Here is a 26622-nt window from a genome sequence, read left to right on the forward strand (position 1 = left end):
TTAAGGCAGGGAAAAGTAATTGTTTACCTTCGTCACTTTTTCCAATATTTCGTCAGTTGGTGTTAAACATAGTTGCTTAGGCTTACTCTGGGAAATGACGTAAATATGTGCATGCTCATGCAAGCTCCATAGTTGACATTTAGAAAAAGGACAGGGCTGGTTGCCCAGAACATGTTTGCGCATGTTAGTGCGCCTCAATTGAAACCATCTTTAGGTCCTCAGGTGCACAGGTAGAGGAAGAGAAGAGAAGAGAGAGCCTGAAACGGTTGATTTCAGCATTTGTGGCCATTTGCTTTGCCATTGTTTGTGACATATCACATGCTTTTGTATTTAAACCACATTGAGAGACGTTTAGGTGGGGACCTCATGCTTTCTCTGTGTTGAAACGTTACTGATGTTTTGGAGGCACTTGTGCATTACCAACTGTGCGTAAGCCTGACATTGTTTGTCTGTCTGTCTCTAAGGCACATACCCAAAGAGTGAGTGTGAAGCTCCTCAGCTGTGGCTGGCGGTGTAATTGTGTGCCCGTGCGTCACACAGAAAGGGCCATCAGAGAGATGTCTGCTGTTAATTGTATTTCCAGTGCAGTCCCAGACTGACGGCAGTACAGTTAATCCGTCTTTGTTTGTGGCCAAGTGCCACAGTGGGAGCTCCCATTCAAACACTCTTTATTGACACAGCCCCCATGATTGAATCCATCACACTGTGATTATATAAGTTCCTCCCCAAAATGATTTCCGCCTCCTGATCAATACTCTATCTGCTCTTATATTTCTCTGCACTGGACCTGAGCATTAGGGAACTTTCACTGTTTTCATTGGGTGAAGTTTTCTGGGTCTTTTTGGGCCCATATCAGACTACAGTATCAGATTTCACACAAAAATTATAAATGCTAAATTCATTTATATAACTTGTTTGCACATGTCTATAAAACATGGGTTACATATTGCCAGGAAAATCTTCAGGTTCTCTGAAGTCTTCTGAAGTCTTACTCCCAGCCACCTGCATTTGGGTAGCACAGAAATAGTGTGGTATTCTGTGGTAGACAGCTTAACACTAGGCTGTACTGTGATTGGATATTATGATGCATTGATTCTACAGTGGGTATTGATGAATTGTGATACTGGCCTATTTTTTCCATCCTTTATATGTAATTAATTGTTAGGCTTTCTTTTTCATTTCACTTAAAGGTATACTATGCAGTGTCAGGTGTTTTTGCCGACTGTAGAGCTCCCCCTAGAGTCACAATATGTTTAGATTTTACTCTGCCATTGTAAATAGCCTACTTCTCCTGGCTTGTTCCCCCTGTACACTAGAGGTGTTGAAATTAATCAAATAATCGATGCATCGCGATGCGGGCATGGACGATGCTGCATCAATGCAGTGGTCGACCATAATCGATTATCTGTCTGTCAGATCTTCTGCTGTGTTCAGACTTTGTTAAATAACAACGTTTGTTTATATCTTACTACTTGTATTTTTGGATGAAAACATAAGTAACATTGAAAACTGTATTATATTAAAATATACAGTATCTTAATGCATTCTGTCAAGTATCCTATATGGCTTTAATAGAAAAGTGTCAGAAACCTCTAAGTTTACATGCTTTACATGAAGTGTAGAGGATGCCTCTTAAGTTGTTTGTATGTCTTCATTTTTGTTTTTTCTTCAGTTAAATAAAAATTGTTTTAAGCTATTGAAACAGAGCGGAACTAATTGATGCCAGTGTTTCAGGGAGGAAAGCATGGGCAAGGGACTGTCATCTGTAATCACCAATGAACTAAAAAAATCTCACTGCTCATTATGGCCTAACCAGCTTGCTGCTGCTCACAACTTTTCACTAATGGTTGGTTTTGAGTCCTCACTGTAAGCATCAGTTCATTGCATGTGTCAGCCTTCAGCCTCCCTGTGCTTTCTGAGCTTGGTTCCTCAGAGTGTACAGCAGTGCTAAACAAAGTGTCATATTGAGGCTTTCATAGCGCTATTCAAACCAAATGTGAAATGTCTAATCTGGGTGCAATGTAGGTGAGTGAGAACACAAAAGAGTGTGAGAACTTTGTGCCTCTTGGAAATGGTGGAAGGAGGAGTCTCGAGTCATTTATAGGCCTAGTTATGAAGCATATTGTTTTCTTTTTGCATTTGCCCAAGAATATTACATTTTCTTTTGAACAATTTTTGTAGCTGATTACACACGTGGGTGGTGGAAAAAAACGTGCATCTAATTTGAATTATGACCTTCAGAACAGATTGTACAGATTGAGCCTTAAAAGTTTGATATTTGAATGTTGATGTTTGTCATTATGGTGTCGGATGTGTGTGGGAGTAAGTTAGATTTTAACAGAAAGTCAATCCAGTAAGCCACAGCCTAGAGGGAGTGTGGCTAATAGTCCTAGCAATGATTGGAATTTGTTGGTCCACCCCAGCCCTCTTACTCATGCTAAGCCTAATGCAGGTTGCAACTGTACAATGGTGGGAGTTGGGCATGAATGCACAGAACTCGCTAGTCTGGTCTTGGCGTGCCAGAGGAGTGGCTGGGTGCCGCAGGTGAAAGGGGGTGGAGAGCGAGCAGTGGCAAGCATCAGGTTACTCCATCTTGTACCAGGAATTTCTACTTATTTAAAATAAAGTAGAAATACTACTTATTTTCTAACTAAAAAGGCAGTTCATGATGGTAGCTTACTAGCTTAGTCAACACATTGTCATTTTTGCCAAATGAAAAAATAGTAATCCAGATTTCACTTGAAAATCAGAGGAGCTCCCGTTGACAGGCCTACATTAGCTGCAGACAACACGGAACAGTTTGCTTGAAGGATCCGTAGCCTAGGTGCTGCCAGCTTTGGATGCAACTTCGTCTTCGCTAACAGCCCCTCACGTCGACTCATTCAGGCACTTAGGCACATATTTTGTTTATTCCTGTAGGCTACTGCCTGTCATGTTCAGTATTTTAAATAACCTGGTGCAAGGTGATGGACATCCTAGACCTCAAGTAAGATACTGTGAAACTAAGGTTCAGGCCTACTGTTCCTCAGGCTACATAACCACAATGAAGCAAACATGGATTCAATCGCAGGTGTATCGCTATTAGACTCCGCTATTTTTTGACTCTCAAATTGGCAGCGTTAATATCTCTATTCTGGTTGTTATGGGAACAATAAGGAATAGTGGTCGGGTCGGAATCCTCAATACATTTAGTTCTTTCTAACCTTTACTGATAGCCAGTGCTCACACAATTTTAAGGATGGATATTTTTTTTATTATATTTGTTCTAGTTTTAATGCAGGGTATGATCAACCAGTATCTGTTTAAATGTAGGCCTGTATGTTTGGAAGAGGTAGGCCTATATGTTTAAAAGTACTGGAGTACTAATGGTGTGCCATCATTATAGCTTTTGAAGTCTAGACCTTCTTGTTTCACTAGTTGATGACTACATATTCTAATAACGTTGATGACGGCTTGGTTAAGGTCAAGGTCCCTGTCATTTAGACAGAAGCCATTATACTGTTTATTTCTTTGTCATTCAGGTCACACTCTCATAGTAACTTATTCCCTATCCTTTGTGTCTTTTATGGTTTAATATAGCACCCAGCGACCTGTGTCTCTTATGGCCTTGTGTAATATGGCAGACCAGGAATGTTTGTGGCATTCCTATTGTGCCAGAGCCTACTTGAAACACAAAGAACATAAAAGAACAAAGAACAGTCTAGCACAGGTCTGTTCCTGGTTTTGACACATAGGCTTCTTAGTGCAAGTTCAGACTTCATAGCCACATGGTGTAGGTTTGACTGGGCTGTGTAAATGTTCTGACTGTCTTATTTATTTAGAGCTGGGAGGCTGATGTCATAGCAGTAGGTATCTTGGATCGGTGTAAATGGCAACAGTTGCTGTTTTGTTTTTATGTCAGTGGTTCAGTAGAAGGTCAAGGTTGGTTTTGGTTTTCCCGGTATCAGTGCGAATTTGAGAAAAAAAATATTATTTCACTAGATTTTTCTGCAATTCAATTGATTGCATTTCATCTTCATTTTTTTGTGATGCTCTGTGGTGAACAAGTCATGTGTGTGTGTTACTAAGTAGTCTGGTTTTATAATGGTTTTGATGGGGATGTTACTGTTCTGCTTCATCTGAGCAAGAGAGATTGAGGTTGTGGAGGCTTTCTGCATACTTTCTTGGCTTCAACAATCCCATGAACCAATTGAAACCCCATAGCTTAGTTCCTTTGGAATAATTACAATGAAACATTTGCTTAACATCTCTCAGTGGTTGTAGTAAATGGAGATCTTGCAGTAGGCTACATGCTCTCCCACCATGTTATTCGGCTGAGCTGATCACATGTGTGCATGTTGTTTGAGTTTTCATCTCGGATTAACATGGAACATTGTCAATGTAGAGTGTGAAAGGGCTCAGAGGGGAGTGAGAGAGTGAAGGACACAGGTGGCCAGAGCAGAGCCGGGGTCCCTTAATGGATGTTTGGATTGCTGGCTCGCTCGCCTTGTCTTGGCTTTGCTAAGTGACATATCCCTAAAAGCTGAGAACAAGAGATCTCTGTGGTACACTGCAAGTGTGTATCCTGGTAGTGGAGCCGAGTAAGGGAGCTTGGGGAGCCGCGTCCTCTCTAGCCTATCCATGTCCACCTCTCTGCCTCCACCAGATGAGAGGGGGAGATGAGGAGCAGGGAGCTGTGTTTAGAGTGGCTCTCTCTGCTGCTCTGCTGAAAACACAGCCAGGCTCGCCAGAGGGCTCTGACAGCACATCATTAATCCAGGCCAGCTGTCGTCATGGCAGTGCCCACAATCACAGTGCCCACAATCACCGTGGCAGGTGTTGGAGACAAGCCTGCCGCCTCTCCAACCCCAACATGGCTCCCCATCTCTAGGCATTTAGAGGGGTAGGAAGTAGGATGGAGGACAGGTTTTGTGTTGAGTCAGATTGATGCAGGACTGTTCCTGTGTCAGAGGTCAGCTGTTGCATGGTGCTGGGATGTGTCTTAAGGACTGATCTGATGGATTCTCTCTTTGTGTGATTAAATGGACCAAGCTCGCCTAGGATTGTAACTGATAAGTTGTATTCCGTCAGAAGCTTGTGTAGAACACACTCACACTGGTTCATGTTCCCCCTTAATGGTCAGTGAGATTAGGTTAGTGATGCATTGCATAGTGCAGTACTTCTTGGTGACTTATGCGTGCAGTATCAGGAGGAGCTTCCTGGTAGGAGATTTCACAAAGCTATATTTCATCAGAATTTGAGTGAAGTTGTCGCCCCTGGAAGTAGATTGCAGCACATCTGTTGCTAGTCATGCTGTGCAGAGCGGAGAGGAGAGGAATATGTGCTTGAATGCACCAATTAGCAGAGCACAGCATCCATCTTGTTTTTACTGTCACTTTTGAATTCTTAATGCTTCTCACTCAGGAGGGCTTTAAGATACTTGGAGTCCATTAAGCCCCTACCCGCATGCTCACAACCCCATACTGGATACCATATTTCCAGGAACTTTCTACTGGTGTGTTTCTCTTTCTTAATTGTTTTCTCCATGGGGCATGTAGGCTAGTTAAACTATTCAAGTTGATCAGCACTGAGATTTTGTACTGAAATCAACCTGTCCCTAGCAACAAGTCTCTAGCTACGCAAAGCAAAGATGGTCCTTCATTAGTCCTCGTGAAGGCTACCTCATGTGGTAGCAAAATCTGGGAAACAGTCGGTGCAACTTCTTTAGATAGCTGCTTACAGTGCTGGCTTAAAGCAATGCATGCTGGGCTTCACACGATGCCAGAATTCATTGTATGAAGTCCAGCATGCACTGCTTTAAACCAGCGCTGTAAGCCCATGAATTGTTGTGGACTTGTCATCACTGTCAATTGCAGTTCAATTGTAGTCTGTGTGGACTTTGATGTCAAGTGATTTTATGGTGAACTTCCTACATATCCTTCTTTCGCAAGCGCCCCACACCTTACTTTTGAGCAAATGCAGTCGCTTATTTAGGATTAAAGGTTGTATCAGCGATTTCAGGCCCAAAAAGGCCCAAACATAAATGATCATTCATCTAATCTTTCCTAACAATCCGCTAGCTGCCTGCCACATAAGCAGGCCGTCAAAAAACTGCGTCTCTGGCCCCGGCCATAATGCAACTGGCTGGGGCACCTGCACCGTATGCCGGCGACCCGGGTTCGATTCCCGCCCCGTGGTCCTTAACGGATCCCACCCCGACTCTCTCTTCCACTCGCTCCCTGTCACTCTCCACTAACCTGTCGCATTAAAGGCAAAAAAAGCGTCTCTGTAGGCAGCCTAGGCTCTGAGATCTGTACACAAACAATTGCTACCACCAAGTGTTGGCAACCACTCAAAGGCAAAATAAAGTGTTTCAACCAATAACCGACGAGATGCGCGTTTAGGAGAGTTTCAGTTGCATGGGAGGGAAGGGGAGGGAGTAGCGAGCTGGCTCTCTGTTTTGCTTGAACATCAACAGAAGTGACGTTACCCCACTATTGCTGATACAACCTTTAATGTGTGTATCAGTGTTTCCCACAGAATTGGATTAAATTTGTGGCGGTAGCTGATTTGGACAAGGGGGGTGGGGGGGTGTATTAAGATCGTCTTGTTGGTAGTGTATAGGTTTAATTGAGTGCCTGTCACTTTAAGATGTTTGTGAGGGAACTCTTGCAATTGTAACACAGTTAAAAGGCTGCTGATGTGTGGATGCAATTCATAACGTTTTCTACATAGTTAAAATAAAGGTTCGTACTTCTTCTTGGGACAAGCACTTTTGAATTTTGGAAAACACTTCCATTTACATCGGGAATTTGTAAACATTCAGTGTCAAAGTCAATAAAATGAGCCCTTCAACGAAATTGACAAGCAGCTGTAAGTAGGCTAAGCATGCTAAATTCGACATCCAAACAGTATTCTAACGTTAGCTTTGAGATGCTGCTTGATTGCATAACTTAACTTCGTTTAGTCTCTTCAATGTAGCCTACTATGTTGTGATAAGACCTTAGCAGAGTTAACTTCAATGCAACAGTTTTGAACAAATTTAGCAGCATGGTCCGCGATGCTAAAAGCGGTTTAATAGCAATTTAGCCAGAGGTCTTCTATGCAATGCTTCTATGTGGCAACAACAATCATTCAACAATCGTGAATATTTTGTTAAATGCACATGCAGAGAGTGGCAGCGGGCTACGAGAGAGAGCGGGGCGGGGCAAGGAAAGGCTGCGTGCGTAAAAAGCGCAGCTCAATAGCAATGCAAGGATTTGATCTTATATTTAAATTAAATTAAACATAGAATATTAATGTGTGGCGGCCGATTTTGACTTAGTGGCGCCCCGCCACAGATTAGTCAATGTATGGGAAACACTGGTGTATGTTTTAACCTTCGTCGTGCCGTCCATGTTTTTCCCACATTCTGACTGCAAAGCACATGAATGCTCACAGTTGGAAGAATGTGATCACTGGGAACGTTCACATTATTCCCAGACCCTGTGGACGCACTGTAACTATCCTATCAAAGAGTATAGAAGTTACTTCTATTTTAAGCATGGAACTTGGCTAAACACCTCGCAGACATATCCCAACATTTTTGTCTAAAGAACGACAGGTTAACGAATATGCTATAGAAAACACGACTACATGGTTAGTGCCAAGTTCTTCTCTTCTGTTTTAGTCTAGCCTAAGTGAAACGAGTATGGTTCTCTGGGATAAAGCGAACCTTCCTTCATCAATGAATTTGACGAGACATAACGAGCTGTAATCATTTTGATAAGACATAACGAGCTGTAATCATAGGGTGCTAGCATTGATGAAAGCGCCAATGTTCCACGCCAGAATAACATTACCATAACTTGTAAACAATCTATTTCATGTTCGGTCAGTACTACTGGTAATATTTGTCATGGCATGTAGACTGCAATTTGTTCAATAAGTATTGCCCAGATGTAGGATAGGCTACCCGAAATGCGCTAATTAAAGCCCATATCATAATACCACCAAAGCGTGTTGAGTCCTAATAATAATAGCGGGTTATTGTTACGTGGTAGCAAATCATGTTATCAAAGAAATAGACGTAGGTTATTGTAGGAATGCACACAGACATATTGCAACAGGTAGCGGTGTAGGCCTATCTGGCCGAAGACCTGAGTGGTTGGGCGTCGTGCTTGTACACTGGGCGCAAAGAAGACTATCCTCACATTTTTCCCTTTGCAACTGCCAAAGAAATCCCATGAACACGGGAAGGTCTAGGGAAGCCTATACTGTACATCAGATGACCTAAAGATTAGCCCCCTCTGCATAGCATTCAGTGATTTGCATGCAGTAATTTCAACACTGACCTTGATCTAGCCTAGTTTGGCTATTTAAAGCTACTTTATTGGCAAAACACAACACAATGTAAATGAACTATAACAAAAAATAAAGGACTTAATCACACAAAGTAGGCCTAATATTTTACTGAATTTAAAAATAATAATTATGTAGGAAGTTTAGAACCCAGAATTGACCTGCACACTACAAAAGTGCACCGAATTCAACACAAATGACTCAATACACTTGGAGGAGGTATGAGTCCTTTCTTTTCCAGATATCTTAGGATTTCGCCGTAGTATCGTTTCAGTATCGAGCACCGTGATATTTATGGCAGGTATTGTATCAAAGTCATAATTTTGGTATCGTGACAACACTATTGCGCTGTACACCCCTAGTAAGTAGAAGGTTAAACTTCAGGGTGAATCTCCTCGCTTTGACTTTGCCAGGATGTGGTATGCTGCTGCTTCCTGTAGATAGGCCTCCTTACCAGTAGGGAGCCCAGATAGAGTTGTTATCAAGGGGAAGGAATGGCGATGGAGGCCTCCATGGATTCCTTCCCCCAGCTCAGCGATGCAGAGGGCTCCTGCTTTTTTGCCATTTGAAACCAGGCATGAGATTATGACTCTGTTCAGTGTTCTCACAAACCTGGGAGAGGCCGAGTCGCCCCGTGTTCTCCCCCATCCATGAAATGACTGGACGATAGGGCTCCACAGGCCTGTGCTGACGGATGTGCGCCGCATGCCTCCAGGAGCAGCTTTTGATTTGGGTTTTGTCCACACATATTTTGTAATTCACATGCTGTGTGCTCATTGATGTCATGTGGAGCTGACCTTTCGCTCTGTCTGTGTGTTAATATCTCAGTGCTGATGGCCTATGGCGAGGGTTGGGATTAATCTTCCGTCTTTAATTCGGAAGGCAGCTTTATCTAAAACCAATATGACCAAGAAGTAATTGAGATTTGATCTAGACATATGGCAGGTTGATTCTAAATGAATGTGAAGCCTGGAGCACTATGCGATTGTTGTTGCCTGTCTACTATAGATGCCACGGAGTTTGTCTGGAAGGGTTCAGGCGTCCTTTGAAGGCCAATATCTTTCTGCATGATTGTTGTTTACATCTGACACTTAAAGGATTACAAGACATTTTCCATATGATGCTGGTTTATCATATTTCATCATAGGCTCAGCCTTTTTATTTGAGTTCAGGGGATGTAATAAATACACTGCTAGGCTACCTCCACACACATACACACACACACATTTTATCATGTCCTCTGTCATGAAGTAGTAAAGCCCTCTACATTGTATACTGAATATGTTTTTAAATAGTGTGTGTTTGTGCGTGTGTAAGAGGGAGAGAGTAATGTGTCTGCAGGTAACAAAGAGAGCAGAGGGAAGCCGTGGTTACATGTGCAGAGTGGGGCTCCATATGTCAGCACAGCCCTGCACACAACCCCTCAGCAGGGACGAGGCTCCTGCCAACATGCTAGCGCCCCCATCTGAGGCAACTGCTTACAGGTTCAATTTCTAAACAATAATGTTTACGGCCACATGAGACATGCTCTTGGCCCGCTTTCACTTTCTTTTTTCCCTTTAGCCATGAATGTAGAGTCTCATTCATTTTTCTCTTAGATGTTCAGGGGAATAGGAAGGTGAATGCTGTTATCTAATGGAGGAGCCACAGGTGTGGTGTGATGTCCCGTGATGCTTAGGGTCCTAATGGAAATGTTCCTTTGAGGCTGCTGGATTTAATTACCCCACCTTACAGTTCACTCTAATTAGCCCACTTCAGTTTCCCTGTGTCTGGCTTTGTTGAGCTGAGATTAATGATACCTTGATAGGGTAAAGTGTCTTCCTGTTCCTGTCCTTCCTGTAGACTTTGTTGAAGAAGAGTGACTTACATCAACGCTTGCATCCTTGGCCTAAATCTCAGCAAACCTGACAAAGAAATTATGAAAAAAGTGCTGTATTTTTTTTAAATTAATCTGTTTGTTGACAGCGGACAGCCAGCATGTATTGATGGCTTTGAAATTTCAGTGGAAGTTGGTTTGGCTGTGAATGGGCTAAGTAGCCAGTGCTTGATGATGTTCCAGGTCTTTGTTTGCCCTAAACCTATGAGCCTCCCAGTGAGCTACAATGATGGGTCTGGGGGCATCAACTAAACGTGACTTTTTGCCTCTTAACTGACTCAAAATGTCATTTAAAGTTCTGTGCAACATGAACAAGGTCCTTACTTGACAAAACGATGGGTTTTCAACACAGTAATTGTGAAGACACTGTTTAAATTCATTGTAGCTCACTGGGAGCACTGGCCATTAGCTGCAGCTACTCCATTTCGGTAGCAGCGTTTTTTTTTTTTTTTTTTAACTCTGTGACCAGATTTCTCCTTAAGATTAATTTGTAGGTGGTTTTCTCCTAGGTAATGTGTTGGATCTGGTTTTGTACCATTTGTTTGCAATCTCGATGATCTAGGTTGATCTTATTTTAGCCATCACAAGCAAAGCACCAGGAATGAACTTGGCCACTTGTAGTAATCTGTAATTGATTAATTTGGATAACCCCCACACATTATAATGTTGAGCTGAAGTTCCAGATGCAACATAGCGCCATAGAGTTGGATTGAAAACGTGCTGAGAACACCTCCTCTAGGTAGTCTCGGTCTGTTGGTTTTGTTCTGAAACAGAGTGTGATTGCTGTATTCACAAAAAGGAACCAATCTTTGTGGGGAAACACTTCGATATTCAACTGCTCCAACGAGCCAGGTGTGAAAGCACCCTCACAGCCTGAAAATGTAAAACTATAAGGGAGTCAAGGGACCACCCTCTGAAATGTTGTTAGTTCTATAAGTCGCTTTGAACAAATACTATACTTTAACTGTTATTAGTCTATCGAAGATTATTTTATTTTATTTTTTGTGTGGTGTGCTAGCCTGAGAATTAGCTGGACTCTGAGGGTCTGTGTGTGGTCAACAGATATCTGGAGCCTGGGGGTGATCCTGTTCATGCTGGTGTGTGGGCAGCCGCCGTTCCAGGAGGCCAACGACAGCGAGACGCTCACCATGATCATGGACTGCAAATACACTGTGCCCGCCCACGTCTCCAACGACTGCAAGGAGTAAGTTTCCATCCATTCACAGATTTTTCTCTCACGCAATCTCTCTCTCTCTCTCTCTCTCTCTCTCTCTCCCTCTCTCCCTCTCTCCCCCTCCCTCTCTCTCCCTCCCTCCTCTTCCTATCTGCCGCCTCCTCTACAAAGAATAATAATAACCATCCACAGAGAGTGGTAAACGTGTCAACACAAAAATAATTTACTGAGTAATGGGATGGAAAGTTGTATCCTTTGAGATTTCTCTGACAAAATGACTGGATGCAAGTAAACAATGGAGATGGGAGTGGAGAATGGGCCAGAGAGCTGGCACTCTTGTCACTTGCTGTTGCTTGCGTCAAGGAAGGGGAGGGGGGGTGTCTGGTGGGAGATTTGTAAAATATACTTCAGATGGAAGGGGAAGTTCAGATGGAAGTCTGCTACAGATGCCATAGTCATCCTTTCCAGTAAAACAGACCTTTTGCCATGAAGGGCATTCTTCACATGGTTACTAATGTCAAATACCTTGGGTGTAACTGAAAATGATGGCCTGCAACCTAGCCCTAACCAACCTAGCTTTTGGCATTTGAGAACAAAAAAAACCTCATGACCGCATATCTTCCCCAATTTTAAATATGAGTTTGTTTGTTTTCTCTGTTCATAAAAACAACATTTGAATCAAGTCTATTGTATACCTGATATTTCATGCATTCAATGCACATCCTGTTTGTGTTCCTTTTGTCCTTTTAAAGAACCTCTCGTAGGGAGATGATGCCAAACACTTCAGCAGATTACAGTGGTGTCTGCCATTTTCCGAGCAGGCTTCATAAGGGAAGGCTGTCTCGTATTGTTAGCAACATAAAATGGCATATGAACCACATGGTCATGTTGACTTTGTGATGTATACTGATGTTATGCTGCACAACCCCTTTATTCTTGCACAGCACTAAACCTATGTTTGTATTGATAGCATGAAGAGCGAACATCTTATCAACTTAATGGGTAGGTTGTCTTGTGTTTCAAAGGTCAGTATCCTGGCCAGACTGGTCCTGATTGGTTGGCTGTTTGGTTAGCATGGTTCACATTGGCCTCCCATCTGTGATTATGTAAGAAATAAGCTGTGGATATCTGAACAGGAGCCAGACTAGACCCTTCTGCTCCACTGCCACACTCTGTCTTCTGTGCACCCTGCTCTTTGGCAGCTGGCCATAGCCAATCACTGATACTTATGGACCAACTGCTTATTCATTACAAAACCTACAGGGCCAACGGCAGGTCTAATGTAATTACAGTCCACCACTATTACAATATGCCTGCTTCACAGCCCAGTTTAAGGTTATTTCTTCCATTGTTGTGCACTGCTGTGTTTTGTGTTGTCTACTTATTGACTTTATGTTCTTTGGACAGCAGTCACAACAATACGCCATTTCTAGATAGATATCTAGACTGTTTTTTCTTTCATTTTTCATTGTTAAACCTGGCCCTTCCTGTTTGTCCAAATGATTACTGTAGTGCCCTTCACTGGTTGATTCAGTATCTGCCCTTGCAGCAATGAAAGGACCCAGCTGCACTCTGGGTCCAAAATGTGTTGGAATTGTATGTCCCTGTCGTGTTGTGTGAGTACCAGACAATGAATGTCACAGAAGGAAATGGTTCCTGTATCGCTATTGATCATCTGGTGGAAAGTAATGTGGCTGCTGAAAGTGCTGTGCTGATCTAGACGAGCTGATGTAAGAGAAGCTTACGTGTTCACTGTGGTCTGGTGGTGGCACTGCCATCACAACAACACTCCCAGAGTCCGAGGAGGGCAGCCCTGTGGCAGGCTGTTCCCTCTTTAACCCCACACCTCCAGATCTACCTTTTGCTATGTCTTTATTCATTTATTTATTTATTTATTTATTTGTTATTTTGTTTGTTTGTTTAATATTCACTGATCATGTCAGTTCTTTCTCTCCAGTCACAAGAACCTGACTGGCCTGTGTGCCCATATTGTAGGCTAAATGTAACCGGAGCCTCTGAAACCTTTGACATAACTCATCGTTTCCCAACCTTGGGGTCGGCTGAGATATTGGGTATCTTACAATTGACCTGTACAGTACATAATTATATACACTACTCACAAAAAGTTAAGGATATCTGGCTTTCGGGTGAAATGTAATGTTTTAGTACAAAAAGTACTGAAACGTTGAACTGAACTGAAACTAAACTGAGTACTGAAACATTGAACTGAACTTGGACATGCGCATTCAAAAGTTTAGAGAAGGTTACATTAAGTTCACCTGTAAAGGTTATATCGGAACTCCCCCTATTACCGTCGGTCCCGTATGTCCGTTGTCTATCGTGTATGTGTCACTTAATATCCATTTCTATACAAACCAAGACGGCGGATTCCTAAAGAAACGCAAGCACCCACACCATAGGTGTATCTAAATTAGCTATGTAAAATGACATTTTACCATGACTCGAAGAGCTGTAAACAGTTTTGTAAGGCTGCGTTTACACATCCGCTTGGATCTCCAGTGGAATTTTAATTTCATAACGAGAATTCTCGGTCTTACCGTTCATGTGCCGTTGAAACGGCGTAAACAGGCGACCCATCAGGCCAGCACTATAACTCCGAGCGTGGTAAACAAAATCGGATATTTCAGGCAGTAAATGCTCCCGTTAAGAACCAAACCAGATTTTGTTCAAATCTACACACCTATGGCTACTGAAAAATATAAGGTTCATTTAGCAAATGTTATTTTGAAGTGTTAAAAAACATTGTTGTTTTAGAATTTCCGAACAAAAGTGGTGATAATTGGGGGTGTTACGATAGTGGATTTTAGGTTCATCCTGAAAATTCACCCGAAAGCCGAATATCCCTGACTTTTTGTGAGTAGTGTATACATTAAATAAAACGAATATGAAAACCCCCATGATATCCAAGTTAAGTAACTAATCGGATCCTTCCTTACAATCTAGCTATGTAAAAATAAACAGACATCCCACATGAGCTCGTCATGGGTAATAATGCTTGATCAACATTCCAAACAAAGTAGCAAAACAACCAGTTAATCAAACAAACAAATTAGCTTGCTAGGACATTTGGGCAAAATACTGCTCTCAGCTGGATGTTATAGCAGAGATGAGATGAGATGCAACATGTTGTGAATGATTGGGGTCGCCAACATTTGGTGACGTCAAAATAGTTACCTCACCTGCCAAAAAAGGTTGGGAACCCCTGACATAACTGCTACAAGTAAGCCTACAGAAGTTCTTCTTTAGTATCTGCATCTCAGTCGTTTTTCAAATTCATTTGGGAATTACATGCCATGTGCTCAGTGAGATGCTGAGTCCTTTGGATAGAATCAGCACCTATTGCTGTTCCCTACCCGTTTCTCCCTACTCAGGTTCTCTGCCAAGTAGGCTACTAAGCAGCTTTTTGTTTATCGTGTGCTATTCACATTCTGTTTTGAAATCCTACAGCCTACCTCCTTTTGAAAGGCAAGGGACTAATTCCCCGTCATAAATAATTCACAGTGATGTTTAGCATTTCATCAGTCTTCAATCCTCTGTTGTTGATTTAAATAAATATGCTAATATTTGGTGTGTTTCTCTCTCAGCATGGGCATCAGGGAATACTCCTGGTACATGAAAAAGAACATTTCAATGTATTGCTGCCTAGCTAGCCTTCCCAGCTTTCTCTCTAGTTGTGTGTTGAAACACCCCTCAGTGCTTTGCTGCAACTGCATTGTGTTCAGTCATCCACAGCTAATAGACGTGTTGGGTGAGCCGAGGTGTAGACACAGTGAACCATCTCAACCTTGTGGAGCTCTGGATGCATGCTAATTATTAGCGGAACGATGAAGCTAATCTTGTGTGTAGATTGACATTTACGGGTGATGAGCAGAGCTTGTACAGAACCGTACTGGGCAGAACGAAAGGGACTGACCGCGCGCACGCACTGAGGCATCGGGGACAGGACGTCCTTAGCATGTTCTGGTCTGGCCAGCTGATGCCCGTTATCCCCTCAGCTCGGCGTTATCCTGCAGCCTCTCAGTCCAGGCCGTTCTCTCCCCGAGACACGAGCGTTAGCCGAGCTCATTACTGTGGTAATCACAGGCCATGGGTCCAGCAGCATGGCACGGATGGGGCTTTTCTGCTGAATCACAGAGATAACTGCAGCTCACTCATGCACACACAGACCAGGGCTAGTGCACTCAGCACACCCTCGGTAGCCATCACAACGATTATCGCAACGATTACGTGGAAGCCGTAATGTCCCTTCTGTCATCGGCTGGAGTCCAGATCTCGCTCCATAGCACTGCACTTTCCACTCATGAGGTTGTGTACATCACTGGGCTCCTTTGCTTGCGTTGGCCAGCATTCTATAAACATCCTGCAGAATGCTGAGGTTTGAGTGTTTGCTCACTTACTCACTCACTGACAGCAATGCCCAACACACACGCATCCACACACAACACTTGCATTTTCCCGTTGCACAAAATAATCTTTGGTCAGTGGTGCTCCTTTTATGTTGCTCATCCCCTAACCATAACACTCGTTTAGTGTCTGTGCTGTAGACCAAGTTGCACATTTAAAACATATCAGTACACATCTTGTACCTTGCTTCAGCAGATTTTCCAAAACATGTACTTTGACCAGCCACACGACATTCCAGTATTTCTTTCTGTTGCTGAATGCATTAGCCAGGTAACCCCAACCAACCATTTAAAAATATTTTTTTTGTCGCCTTCGTTGCAGTCTTTAACTGGGTATGTGAGCGTGTTTGTGTGGAGAGGTGTGTGGACATGTTTGGTGGGCTGCCTGAGCATATGTGGTGCTGCACGGCAGAGGAGTTGGCACTGGCTGCAGCAGGGACGTGCAGCATTCCTGGGAGGATTCTATAAATATATCTGAAGCTGTTTTTTGTCTTTTCTCTAGTGAGCAGTGAAGGGGAAGCGGCCAGAGAGGAAGCAGGCACATCCCCTCGTCTTAACAGCAGGGAGGGGGTCGGGGAACTGGGAAGACTGGGTTTCAGTTTTTCCCTGGAATTTAGGAAAACGGCCATTTCTCCAGGATGTTCAGACAAAACCTCCAGATGTGTTCAGATGAAAATCACTGCTGAAAGGCCTGATGTCATGAGCGATGTCTTCTGAGGCCTTTTTGGAGCTCCTCTATGGTGGTGTGTTTAGAGAGGGCAAAATAACCTTCTGTTCCTCTATGGTGGTGTGTTTAGAGAGGGCAAAATAACCTTCTGTTCCTCTATGGTGGTGTGTTTAGAGAGGGCAAAATAACCTTCTGTTCCTGTTGGTGGATTCATGTAAACTATTTTAACCTCTGCTGCTATTGCTTTAGACCATCAAGTCCCTGGCAGGAGCTGACAAAGCTCACAGCACACATCAGAGGGGTGCTCATAAACCAGAAGCTTAAACCCACCTCAGGCCATTATTTTGTCCCTGGTCACTAATTGTTTTGACTGTTTGGTCATTGTGAACCTGGGAGTTTGGCTTTGGGAATGAACCCAAAGTGGAGCAGAGCTGCAGAGGTTCTCTGGTGTTACGTTACTGCCACACACATTGCACTTGCTGGGCTCTTCACACTTGGATGGGAGTGTGTACAGGACTGTTTGCACCTGCTCCTTAGAAGAACCTTTGCCACCACTGCCTCCACTACTCCTGCTCTCAGAGGCCCACATTAACGAGTAGTGCAGAGAGTGTGTGTGTGTGTGTGTGTGTGGGGGGGGGTCTTTTTATTAGTTTCTGTTTTTCCTGGTTTTGGTTCATCTCTGCAATGTTGTGTCATAGAAAAAGTCTTAGTAATTGATGTCTTTATATGAGGTTAAAATGATGCCTATTAAGTGTTGGAAACGGCCAAATCCTTTTAAAAGCCAAGGATTAAAAATGACCCTTTGATGAATTCATTTTGGACCGCGTCTTTTATGGACTACATCTAAAGATAGGAGCCTTAGCCAAGAGTAGGCTATAAATAATTGATGGATAAATGTGTAAAAATGGATGCGACTTCAGAGTGAAATACTGGCTTAAGTGATGTCCTCCCTCCCTCTGGTAGGTGCATCATGGACTGGGAGTCATGTTTGAATTGTGCGTGGTCATGGCAGTGTGTCCGGTCAGCACGTGGTGTTATCAGTGACCATGCATATGGAGCATGTAGCCTCACTTGTGCCCATGTGCCCATCATATGCTGCCCTCGGACCATGGGAGCAGAGTGGAGCGGGCAGCAGTGCTAAGAGGTCACTGCATGTGGACATTGCCGTGGATGAAGGCGCTCCTGAGGGACACTGCTTCCCTAATAAATGCACGGAGCGCTGCTGATGCTCTTCACTGTTCGCCTGTAGAGACAGTGCACACTGGTGGCTGCTGACTGTGTGTGATGCTGATGTGGCAGGCACGGGCAGCCCTGGTCCAGTTCTAGTAGAGGAAGGCTATGCGTGCTGACGGCACTCGGCTGGGCTCCAGCGGCAGGCTTCAGGTCTGCGTCTGCTCACATCAGTGAGAGCCCTGCGCTCACATGGCCCTGCCACAGCATCTCCCTGCTCAGCACTGGCCTGGAATCAGCCTCCGGCGCGCCGCCTCTCCATTCCACTCACTTCTCCTCCATAGTCCCTGGTGCAACATTTACTTGGCTTTGTCTGTGGAGCTTTATACAGTATGTGGTAGTGCAAAGAGTGTGTGTGTGTATGTCTTTGCAGGTGCTCTTGTGTGTAGGCGCACATTCTCTCACACAGATACTATTCCAGAGTTGTGAATATGGAGCAAGCTGGAGTAGCAGATCCCAAGGGGAGGCTGGCACCATCCAAGGGGGGTTCTAACAATTATGGATTCCACTAAGTGTTCTTAACGATGTGTGGAGGATGTTTCACTTGAGGGCAAGGCACTACTTCATCATTCAGTTCATTTAGTGTGCTGAAAGTTTCTGACTGTTGTACAGTATGGGAGTTTGCAGTGTAAAACATGACCTAGGGGAACTACTACGCTACTGAGACACGTGTGTGTCTGTCTGTCTGTCTGTCTGTCTGTCTGTCTGTCTGTCTGTCTGTGTGTGTGTAATTGTGAGGCTCATGTTCTCTCTCTTCTCCCTGCCTCTCCTCTCTAGCCTAATAAACCGCATGCTTCAGAGGGACCCAAAGCGCCGGGCGTCGCTGGAGGAGATTGAGAGCCACGCGTGGCTGCAGGGGGTGGACCCCTCCCCAGCCACCAAGTACAGCACGCCGCTGGTCTCCCACAAGAACCTGTCGGAGGAGGAGCACAATGGCATCATCCAGCGCATGGTGCTCGGGGACATCGCCGACCGCGAGGCCATTGTGGAGTAAGCTGGGGCGCCACTGCAAACACTAGCACCAAACACCCATGACTAGCGGTCTCCAATGTGTGTCTCCTCACGCCATGTCTGTGTGTGCTGGCGTCTGATCCGCTCCTCTCTGTGCTGCACCCTCCTGCTCTCTCTCTCTCTCTCTCTCTCTCTCTCCCTCTCTGCTTGGCCTGCTTGTCAGGTGTCTAGGCTGCAGAGTTGTGGGACTGAGCAGGGCTATGTGGGGCTGGGCAGGGCTATGTGGGACTGGGCAGGGCTATGTGGGACTGGGCAGGGCTATGTGGGACTGGGCAGGGCTATGTGGGACTGGGCAGGGCTATGTGGGGCTGAGCAGGACGAGAGACGGAGAGAGCACATTTATCAGCTCTAGTTCTGCTCCCCCTCCTCCAAGCATCATTCATCAGCGCTTACTGACACCTCCATTTGAATGCTCATCCAGTGTGCGCTCGTTAAGGAAGATGAATATGGCAGGGTGGTGTGCAGAGAGAAGCCACAGAGGCCAACCCAGTGACGCTCTCTGGAGTAGTCTCTCACTCATGTGTGGATGTTATTTGGAGTGGTACTCCCACACCCTCCTACAACAGCTGCTTCTGTCCTCAATGAAGTGTGAAATGGATCTAAGCTGTGTGTGTGTGTGTGTGTGTGACTGATGGAGCAGAGAGGCCTCCTGCAATGAACATGATCAGAGCCCATATCCACCTAACCTTCCCCAGCACTGGGGACGCCCTTATAATGAAACTCCAAGATGATGCAGCATGTTGATGACTCATATGAGATCGCAGCCTAAAAGCTTCATGGAATCATCTTTCTGCTCTAGTGATGAGCTTGACTATTACTTTCTTGTTATCGTTTCTGTTCTGTTTTAAAGGGGAAATACAAGTAGAAATCCCACTGCATCCCAGAATGACCATATTGAATAGTAGAGATGTTAGTGAGGAATAGTGAGGTTCCCAACACCAGTTCTGGCGCAGAGCCAGAGGCAGGATGCCAAAGAGCCCGCTGACCATCTGTCCTCTCGCCCGTTTCCTGGGCAGGGACAGCGCACAGCCATCACACATAATCACCACTAGTTTGTACCTGTTGAATCATTTAGAGATACACACTACATTGCAGGACTGTGGCTGTCAATATTTAGAATGGCCGTCTGACTAGTGTGGCCAATAAAACGACTCCCTCCTGCCTTCTCTCCTCCCAGGGCCCTGGAGACCAATAAGTACAACCACATCACAGCCACCTACTTCCTGCTGGCTGAGCGCATCCTGAGGGAGAAGCAGGAGAAGGAGGTGCAGCCACGCTCATCCAGCCCCAGCAACATCAAGGCCCACTTCAGGTAGACGCTCTCTCTCACATGCTCTCTCTCTCACATGCATAGGGCCTGAACACATCAAGTGCTTTGTACACATAAAGTGCACATTAATGTTGCATCTTGTATGGCCTGAAACTGGAGTAACTGTGTCAGGCTTACTGGGAAGACTTTGGCTACTAACCCAGTTTTCACTACAAGTGGCAAGTAACATTTGTGCTGTGTTTGTAAAGCTGATGTCATCCACATCAGCTGTGTTTTGGTATTTTGGGCAACAACACTTAACCCACATAACAATATAATACATCTCATGATTCATATGTCAAGTTACAGTATATGACAACATGTCAAAATATCAAGTAATGATGGCATATTGCAAATGATGCCACCTTTTATATCAAATTGAAGGTACCTACTACAGAAGCATCTAGTATCCTAGCCCTTAAAATGAGGGGGGGAAATGTATTGCTACTGCTGCTTTCTTAGTAAATGCTTAATTGTCTTAGTTGCCTACAGAAACCTACAACCAATACACATATACATTAGTAATTTAAGTATGATACCAAGAGCTCCGAGTACCCACGCAGTAAAATAAAAAACCATTATGTGACCAGATGCGGTGGTATTGGGCCAGTCCTAATTGCCTTCTAGTGACTGTAGTGGAGAAGAGATGCCATTCCATTATGTGAGTTGGTGGTGTGCAGCCATGCTTCTGTAGAAGTGCACTCTGGAACAGAACACATTTAAACCAGCAGGGCTCTGGATGCATGGAGTAAAACCTTGGAGGGAGACTTGAAGATGCTGTAAACCAAAATGGGAGATTTGTTTGGACATAGCTTGTATGAACTACTCCTGAAGACCATTAAACAGGGCATAATTGTTTCTTTGGCCAGTTCTAGGGGCTATTGAAGATGCAAGGAGTTCTCCAATGAGCATAACCCCTCTGTAAAGGTCTCCGTGCCTAGGCGTGACATGAGGATGGCACACTCCGCTTTTGATGCTGGATTACATTAGATTCCATTGTTGCTAATACAGCCTTGCTCACGACTGCTCAATCCTTTTGCTGCCAACCTGTGCGCTTAATATTTGAGTGAGCAGGTCCCAGGAAGTAAAAGTCCGGTCATGTTTTCCTTCTGCCAGTGACTGGTGATGGCATTAATTTACTGATTTGTAAATTAGTTGTGCTTAGTTGCATGATGCCTGATATCAGAAAAAAGTAAAACATTTGGCCAGTGTATCATCAGCTTTAGCAGGAGAGTGGCTATTGAAAAGAAATGCACAAAAAATGTAAAGAGAAAAAAGGTCTTTTCTGTGAAGATTCTGTCAACACATATCAAGTCATATAAATGCCTAATGTCAGAGGAGGAGAGTCCAGTTCTGATGTACACCGTATGGCAGGACACCCAACTGTTTGTCAGCCTACTGTAGCCTCCAGCGATCCCCAGCGGCCTCAGCAGCGGCCTCCGCAGCGCCTCATGATGGATGTGTTTTAGGGATGCTGCTGAAAGCACTGCAGAGTGACCTAGAAGCCACGTTGGGCCGTTCCCCTTTTAGCCATCGGAAGGCAGAGGGGTCTCCCAGATAGCCCTGACTAAAGGGGCGCTCTCCGCCTCACGCTGTCTGACCGCCACTCCCCTTCAAGGTCTGGGAACGTCCATAAGTGGGTGTCCAACACGGGGCAGGCCATACTGAGCTACTTTGATGAAGATCACAGTCCACTGCTCTATTTCCTGTGTTTTTGGGTTGCCTCTGTTGTATCAATCTGGTACATTTTGCAACAGGCCAGAACCAAAAGGTACAAGACCGATTTGACAGACAGAAGTAAACTGTTGAGACAAATGCAGATCGGTACTTATTATGTTATGTATTCATTATGTATAATATTGCAGAACTCGTTCCTTTGTTCTCTTTCACAAGTCTCCAATCAGCAAATGCTTGATTGATGCTCATGAGGCAGTGATTGATGCTCACTGATCAGACATGACCATGCTGCCATTAGATTAAAATAACAGCTTGGCTCTGTTAAGATTCACACAGTGCCCTCTGTCTCAGAGAGCTGCTCCCTGCACCCTCACGGCCATTGTCTACAATAACAAGTCTGCTTTTTCACCTCATTCCAATGATGATAGAAGTAATGTGTTGTTTCCAGGCACCGTTTGGACCTCAGTTGCAAAGGATGGCAAAAGACTTGATGACTGTAGGCTACACTGGTGTATTGTGTATTACAGTTTGTAGCCTAAATGTTTCTATTCTAATTTCACCTTCTGGTTGATTTTTGTTTTTCTACAGGCAGTCGTGGCCAACCAAGATCGACATGCACCAGGACATTGAGGACAGCTTGGCCTCGTCCTCCATCTCCCACTCAGGCGGGCCGCAGTCCCCAGCGCGCAGTGCTGAGAACCTGCTAAATGGCCACCGCAGTAAGGGCCTGTTGGACCTTGGGCGGCGCGAGGAGGCCAGCAGCAGCAGTGCCAGTGAGGCCTCGGGCAGCAGCTGCTCCTCCTCTGGCCAGGGCTCCTCAGCAGGGCTACTTTCCAACCCCCTGGTACCAGGCGGCCTGCTGGCCTATCCAGCCTCGACCACAGCCAAGCAACGGACCTTCCTCTTGAGGGTGGAAGAGGATGAGGAGGAGGAAGATGAACAAGAGCCCTCGCCGCTGTCTGCCCAGGTGGTGCTTCGCCGCAAGCCCTCGTCCATCACCAACCGCCTCACTTCACGCAAGAGCGCTCCCGTCCTCAACCAGATCTTTGAGGAGGAGGGGGAGTCGGACGACGATTTCGACATGGACGAGAGCTTACCGCCCAAGCTGAGCCGCCTCAAGATGAACATGACGGCGTCGTCGCCGGGCACGGCCCAGAAGCGCTACCACCGCCGCAAGAGCCAGGGCCGCGGCTCCAGCTGCTCCAGCTCGGAGACGAGCGACGACGACTCGGAGAGCCACCGGCGGCGCCTGGACAAGGACACGGGCTTCACCTACAGCTGGAACCGGCGGGACAGCAGCGAGGGACCGCCGGGCAACTCTGGGGGAAACGGTGGCGGCAGTGGAGGGCAGAGCAAGCCCCCAGGGGAGGGCAACTCAGGACCGGACCGAGGCAGCCCCCCAGGAGGGAGCGGAGGTGGGGGAGGCGGAGGGGGCAGTGGGAGTAGTAGTGGTGGTGGGGGGGGGGGGCACCAAGGGACAAGGCAGCCCCTCCAGCTGCTCCAGTGGCAGCGTCAACCGCTCGTCGGGGTCGTCGCGCAAAGCGTCGACGCGCAGCGGCGGGGAGCTGGTGGAGAGCCTCAAGCTCATGAGTCTGTGTCTGAGCTCCCAGTTCCAGCAGCGCAGCCCCGGCGGCCGCTTCATCATAGACCCTCAGAGCCTGTCCAGCATCAAGGTCCAGGAGAAGTCCTCCTGGAAGATGTGCATCAGCTCCTCCACCGGCAGCTTGGACCAGGTGGGCCTGTCCAGCACGGGCCTCGGGGTCCCCGGGCCAGAGACGCACGCAGACCAAATGTCATCGGTGCTCACCGAACTGGGCTTGGCCAAGGAGAACAAGCTGAACCTGAAGAACAATGTGCTCCAGCTACCTCTGTGCGAAAAGACCATCTCTGTGAACATCCAGCGGAGCCCCAGGGACGGGCTGCTCTGCACCTCTGCCCCGGCCAGCTGCTGCCAGGTCATCTGAGGGCGGCTCCCTACGCTAGCCCCGCCTTTCCTCTCGCCCCCGCCACATCTGTAGCATAGCAACCCCTCCTCCCCCCTCAACACTCCCCTAGTGTCTGAGTGAAACTCCTCCACATCTCTAGACAACCCCCCTCCACCTGCCCTACCTGCCTTCTCTGTCGTCTTAATCATTCTGACGTTATTTATTGGGTTTCTCTTTGTTTCCTGACTGGCACCTGTTTTTGAGGTGCATGCTGCTAGCTTTATGTTGGTTTTCATTTTTTTTGTTTTTAGTTTTTTTTTGTTTGTTTGTTTCTGTTTGTTTTGCCTTTTGGTTCCACTAAAATGAAAAGCGCTTATAAAAAATTCCAAGGGATTGAATAGAGTGTCGAGTCAAACTTGTGTAAAATATTCATTTTAGAATAAAGGTAAGTTGGAGAATGTGTTAAGACCAAACATCTGACCGAATAGCACAGGATAGCTAATTGGGCAAGCACTTATATTACAGACTCTTCTAACATCTAATTTATTCAAATCCTAAATATGCGTTACATAGATTGTAAACTACAGAATGTAAATTTCCGATTTCAAACATAAAGCTACAATAGTTGAGGAGCAATATTGACCATAGAGAGGCCTTGACTGAATCCCTTTTCCTCTGTTTCCCTTCTAACAGTGTACAGCTCTGCAAAGTCTTAAACAGACGACCAATATATGGAACACGTGGTTGCATGGAGATGATATTATTTCTATATTTCAATGAATTTCATCAAATTCATTGGGGGTTAATCTGATATTTAAAAAGTGCTTTTAGTCATAGACAATCTGTTTTGTTCACGCTCTTATTTTTAATTTTTTAAATTAAAGATGTTTTTAATTGGAAGCTCACCTGTATTGATTAATCGATTATTTTACAAGATAGTGCTAAAAAAAAAAAAAAAGTTTTAGAATGGAAGAGTTCTGGTCTTTAAATCAATTCTGATTTTAAGAGAATGTCTGTTCCCATTTCCAATATACATCAGAACATCAGACCTTCCTGTGGTCTATTTGGTCAATCTGTATGTGCTATACTACTGAACAAGAGATTGAATGATGGTGTCTGAAGAATGAAGGATCAAAACATATTTCATCACTGCCCACATGGATAATGGCCATTTTGTTTCGTAACTTTTTACACGTCCACATCGGGTGATGCCACAGCTTCTCTGGGCAGACTCCTCTGCTAGTGCGTCACCAGGACATGATGAGGGCCACACCACCAGAGATGGATGCCTTGATGAGTCCCATCTGTCTGTCTTTCTGCCCCTGAGTTCAGGTCTAGTTCAGATGCCCATGTACAGTGGCCCAGACACAGAAAACAGAAACAGGGTGGAGTGTGCAGCAGCCTTGTGAGCACTGCGGCCACTCTAGTTTGGTGTGTGTGTGTGTCTCAACTCGTGTCAATACTCTCCCAAGTGTTTGCTTTTTTTCATGACTCTTCTTTTTAGTTACTGTCAACGAGTGCTCACACAGAGTAGTTTGAGGGGGTGTAAATGGGAGGCGTGTGGATGTATGTGTGAGAGAGTGTGTGTGTAGATATGTTTTTCAGAAGTTTTATTTTTGGAAAGGACTGCTGTTTTAAAATGCTTTGTGAAAGTGGGATCTGGATTGCAAGAGAAGGCTGGATTGGGGGTACCAGGAGGCCTGAGGCCTCGCTCGCTCAGTCAGTCAGTCAGGGGGTGGAGTGTCCTCCTCTCGGGGAGATTACACTTGGCCTGCACACTTTAAACAAGCCAGGCTAAAGAACCAGAGCAATCTAGTGGGTGGGGGAAAATCTTGAAATCTATTTTAAGGGCATTGGCAATAAGCTATGAGTTGCAGCTATATGTAAATACACTTCTTTTGTTTTTATATTTCCAACATGTACAGCCTTGGGATGGCTGTTTTGACTGTAACAGAAAATGATCATCTTGAGTATTTTTTGTTTTCTTCTGAACTGAAAGGTCTGTAAATATAGGTGTATATATGGTGCTCTGTATTTAGATCTTAAGTGTTGGCCATTTTGGTTCCTAGCTGTAATATAGCCTTATTAGTTATGAGTGTCTGATGAAACCGAGGTGACAAAGGAGAGGAAAAAAAGAAGAAGAAAAAAGGAGAACCTCATTGCTGTACCCATGTCAGTCTCTGAGCCTGTCCTGCCCTGATATAACCAGGGGAATGATGTGCATGTGTTGTTAGTTTAACATTATTGATCCACGTACATCGAGGAAGATTTTTTTTTTTTTTTTTTTTTAAGAATAATAAAAAAAAAAAAACCACCACTAAAATGTTACTGGACCAAAACATGTACTAGAATAAATGAATACAAATTGAAAAAGCAAAAATAACTAAATGTTCAAATGTTGAAACTTTGTCCTCAGAGGTTACATATAGCTATGGTAATGTCCAAAATTAAATGTTGTGGAAAATGTCCTCAACCTGTGTTTTGGTCTTGTCTTCTGTACTGTTTGACAACAAAAATGTGACTACATCATCACTAAGTATCGTAAGGCGAGATTTTATCAGCTTAGTAATACAAGGTTACACAGGTCTACAAATCTGTTCATGGAAGTGGAGAGGACTGAACTTTTGAGGAGGAATGGTGTTAAAGGTTGAAGGTGACGTTTTCAAGGAGCCGTTAACCCATCCCGTGATGACAGCTACTCTGTAGTGATTTACATCCAGCTTGTTCTGGCTGAGAGCTCAAGTAACCCAGCACCTCTACCCAGCCAGACCCTCCCCACCACCAGTCCTCTCATCAACCTTGCAGCCTCTCAGCCACACACACACAGAGAGAGAGAGAGAGAGAGAGAGACACTCTGGAGGAGTGGTGCAGCTTCATGCAGCTCAGCCATTTACTTTTTTTTAGTGTCATTGCTGAGATCTGTCCGAGTGTCTGGGTGAGGGGGTGGAGAGAAGCTATGTGTGCGTCCAGCTTCAGGTCACTCAATATACATTCTACTCCATAGATGGTC

At 45.0% G+C, this 26622-nt stretch overlaps 1 protein-coding gene across 1 annotated transcript in view; it reads left to right on the top strand.

Moving 5' to 3' along the window:
- Positions 1 to 26085, top strand: part of snrka (SNF related kinase a) — a 29765-nt gene extending 3680 nt beyond the window's left edge. The window contains 5 exon segments of the mRNA XM_048261531.1: positions 11258 to 11399; positions 18468 to 18680; positions 19879 to 20013; positions 22276 to 23140; positions 23142 to 26085. Coding sequence (XP_048117488.1) covers positions 11258 to 11399; positions 18468 to 18680; positions 19879 to 20013; positions 22276 to 23140; positions 23142 to 23651 — 1865 coding nt within the window. The 3' untranslated portion in view covers positions 23652 to 26085.
- The last annotated feature ends 537 nt before the right edge of the window (positions 26086 to 26622 follow it).

The sequence above is a fragment of the Alosa alosa genome, chromosome 13 (assembly GCF_017589495.1).
Source record: "Alosa alosa isolate M-15738 ecotype Scorff River chromosome 13, AALO_Geno_1.1, whole genome shotgun sequence".
NCBI lineage: Eukaryota > Metazoa > Chordata > Actinopteri > Clupeiformes > Clupeidae > Alosa > Alosa alosa.